This window comes from Phoenix dactylifera, chromosome 8, assembly GCF_051530095.1.
Source record: "Phoenix dactylifera cultivar Ajwa chromosome 8, Ajwa_hap1_PhDact_Kaust_v1.1, whole genome shotgun sequence".
Lineage (NCBI taxonomy): Eukaryota > Viridiplantae > Streptophyta > Magnoliopsida > Arecales > Arecaceae > Phoenix > Phoenix dactylifera.
In genome coordinates, this window is record NC_143197.1 from 9,275,948 (window position 1) to 9,278,632 (window position 2,685).

Genomic DNA, 2,685 nt, shown 5'->3' on the forward strand with positions numbered 1-2,685 from the left:
TTTACTTCAGTAACCAGATTATAACACTTACAAGTACCATCGGAAGTCCAAGTAATCCAATTTATCGGTAGCCTTGATCCTACTTGTGAAGGAGATAAATGTAGCTCGACATGATGCTTTGTGTAATGGTGAAGAAAATTATAATAATTCATACTTAAGATTAATCTAAGGGAGCTTTATTTGTGTCCATGAGTAGTTAGTTGTGAGAAAAAACAAAATCTTAATCTTTCTTGAAAGTTAGGGAATATGTTGATTTAAATAGCCTTTTCAAAAGAAAAATCTATAGTTCACAAGTAAATATATTAATAGTCCATATATAATTAGCAAAGAAATGGGTTGGGCGTGATATGCACCACACTAATGCAATGCAAATGGGATTGAAAGTGGATTAAATATTAATATATTCATATTTGTTTTGGTTGATGAATATGGATATTAGTCGGATACAAAAAATAATAACCGAATGCTCAAATTTTTATTTATATTCGAATAGATTCGTATAAAAAATAGATCTAAATAGATATTATTTAGTCTATTTTTACTTTTAAATTCAAGCCCTTAAGTTGACGTAAAAATATTTTTCAAATGCGGATTACTCACAAGTTACAACGCAGATAACACGAACATTGACGATAATTCGTAATTCAATGTAATCGAACAATAGTATAGTCCGTCTCGAGACCTCTACAGCCTACATCGAGTCATGACAGATTACAAATTACGGGAAGGAGATGCATCCATCTAACATGATAAGACCCATTTCCGAAGGAAAGAACCAAAAAAAAAAAAAAAAAAACATCACGACATATCCGCCCGCATTCTAACAGGCGCTATCGTACGCATAACATCGTAATTATGACAAGAACTAGTGGTCGTTGCGCCCAGACCGCGTGTGGAAAAGCCGGATTGCTGGCTCCTCTGGCCCACGCGCATCTTCCGGGCAAGCGAGACCAGTGTGACGCAACGCAATCCGAAAAAAAAGAAAGCAAATCGCAATTCCTCTATATAAGCCACCCTCGCCGCCTCAAACACCCCATCACCGCCATTCCTCCTTCCTCCCCATAGCGCCCATAAACCCATCCCCTTCTTTCCTCTTATACCTTACCTCTCCTCGTAGAAAGCTCGCATCAGTCCAGCCATGTGCGGTGGCGCCATCATCTCCGACTTCATACCTCCCCGGAAGAGCAGCGGCTCCAACCGCCTCCTCTCCGCCTCCGACCTCTGGCCCGACGCCTCCGACTCTTTCTTCCCCAACACGCCCGAGCCCGTCTCTGCTCCCTCCGAGAAACGTATTCTTCTTCGCTTCTATTCCCGTCGCGATCTCCTTAGTTTGGTTTGTTTTGTTTTTTTCTCTTGGAAAATAAAGAAGAATTTGTTGCATGCAGCGAAGAGGAAGAGGGAAAGGAAGAATCTTTACAGAGGGATACGGCAGCGGCCGTGGGGGAAGTGGGCGGCCGAGATCCGGGACCCCATGAAGGGCGTGCGCGTGTGGCTCGGCACCTTCAATACCGCCGAGGATGCAGCCCGCGCCTACGACCGCGAGGCTCGCCGCATCCGTGGCAAGAAGGCTAAGGTCAACTTCCCCAACGAAGACCCCCTTCTCGAGCCCCCGAAATCCCAATCCCATCCATCACGCCACTACCCACGCGGCCCCATCCCCTCTTTCCCCCCCTCCGTCTACCAGGGCCATCCATCCGTTGCTCCGAAATTGGAAACGGCGGAGCCTTCCCCGGCTCCGGCGGTTGCCAACGGCGGCGATGCCGTCGGAGAGGTGAAGAGGCTGTCGGAGGAGCTGATGGCGTACGAGACGTACATGAACTTCTTCGAGATCCCGTACATGGAGGGCGGAGCGGTGGCGCAGCCGGAGGTGGCGGCGGTGGCGGCGGCGCTGCCGGAGGCGGGGACAACTGCCTGTAATCAGCAAGCGGCCGTGCCTTCGAGTATGGGGATGCTGTGGAATTTTGATGACTCTCTTGCCCTTTAATTTCGCATGCCTTCTTTCTCTGCCTCTCCGCTTCTCAAGTCTAACAGCTTCTACTTGTATATATTTATTTAATTTTTACTGCTCGTCTTGCTTTGGTCCAAGAAACCGGACGGATGGTCTTGTTCTATGCTAATTTGCTGATGATCTGTTGTTAAAGACTATGAATATTTGCTTTGTGAGATTTAATTTTCCGGCATAGGGAATGCGACCTGCTTTGTTGCAGGAAGTGGTTCAGCTCATGCTCTGTTTCATTGAAGCTTGTTTTGTAATTCGAGAAGTTCATGTACATTTTGCCGAGCTTTGTGAGACATGTTATTATAGCTTCATATGGGCCCTGTTCATATTTGGTTGAAGGGAAAGTGGGGGAAGGAGTAGCTTCAAAACTCATCGATCCTTAGATCATGCTAAAGAAAAATCTGCAATTAAGAGAGCACTTTGCTTTTCATAATGGTGATTACATGAGCGAAACGGATTAGGAGGTAGGAAAGCTTTACGATATTTGACCGGGCAACCTGACTTATCCGCGTACGAAATAGTTGGATGAAATAGTCCGGGCAACCTAGCCCTTGCATTCTCCAATTTGATGGTGCTACCTCATTAAGTTAGTTTTCCAGTTTCTACCAATTTTCTTTGAACTGCCTTTTCTCGTACGGAAAGAATAAACTGGTGGGCAGCCAGCATCAATTTATTTGGTGCTGAGT

At 45.6% G+C, this 2,685-nt stretch overlaps 1 protein-coding gene across 1 annotated transcript; it reads left to right on the forward strand.

The window, feature by feature from the left end:
- The first annotated feature begins 1,017 nt into the window (after positions 1-1,017).
- Positions 1,018-2,310, forward strand: LOC149752958 (ethylene-responsive transcription factor ERF071-like). The gene is made up of 2 exons (XM_089924745.1): positions 1,018-1,289; positions 1,386-2,310. Exons 1-2 carry the CDS (start codon positions 1,139-1,141, stop codon positions 1,982-1,984), a joined length of 750 nt encoding a protein of 249 aa, XP_089780871.1. The 5' UTR covers positions 1,018-1,138; the 3' UTR covers positions 1,985-2,310.
- Positions 2,311-2,685: the final 375 nt, after the last annotated feature.

Coding starts and splice junctions, on each gene's coding strand:
- LOC149752958 (XM_089924745.1), top strand. CDS start 1,139: ATGTGCGGTGGCGCCATCATCTCCGACTTCATACCTCCCCGGAAGAGC. Junction 1,290..1,385: donor CTCTGCTCCCTCCGAGAAAC/GTATTCTTCTTC, acceptor TGTTGCATGCAG/CGAAGAGGAAGAGGGAAAGG.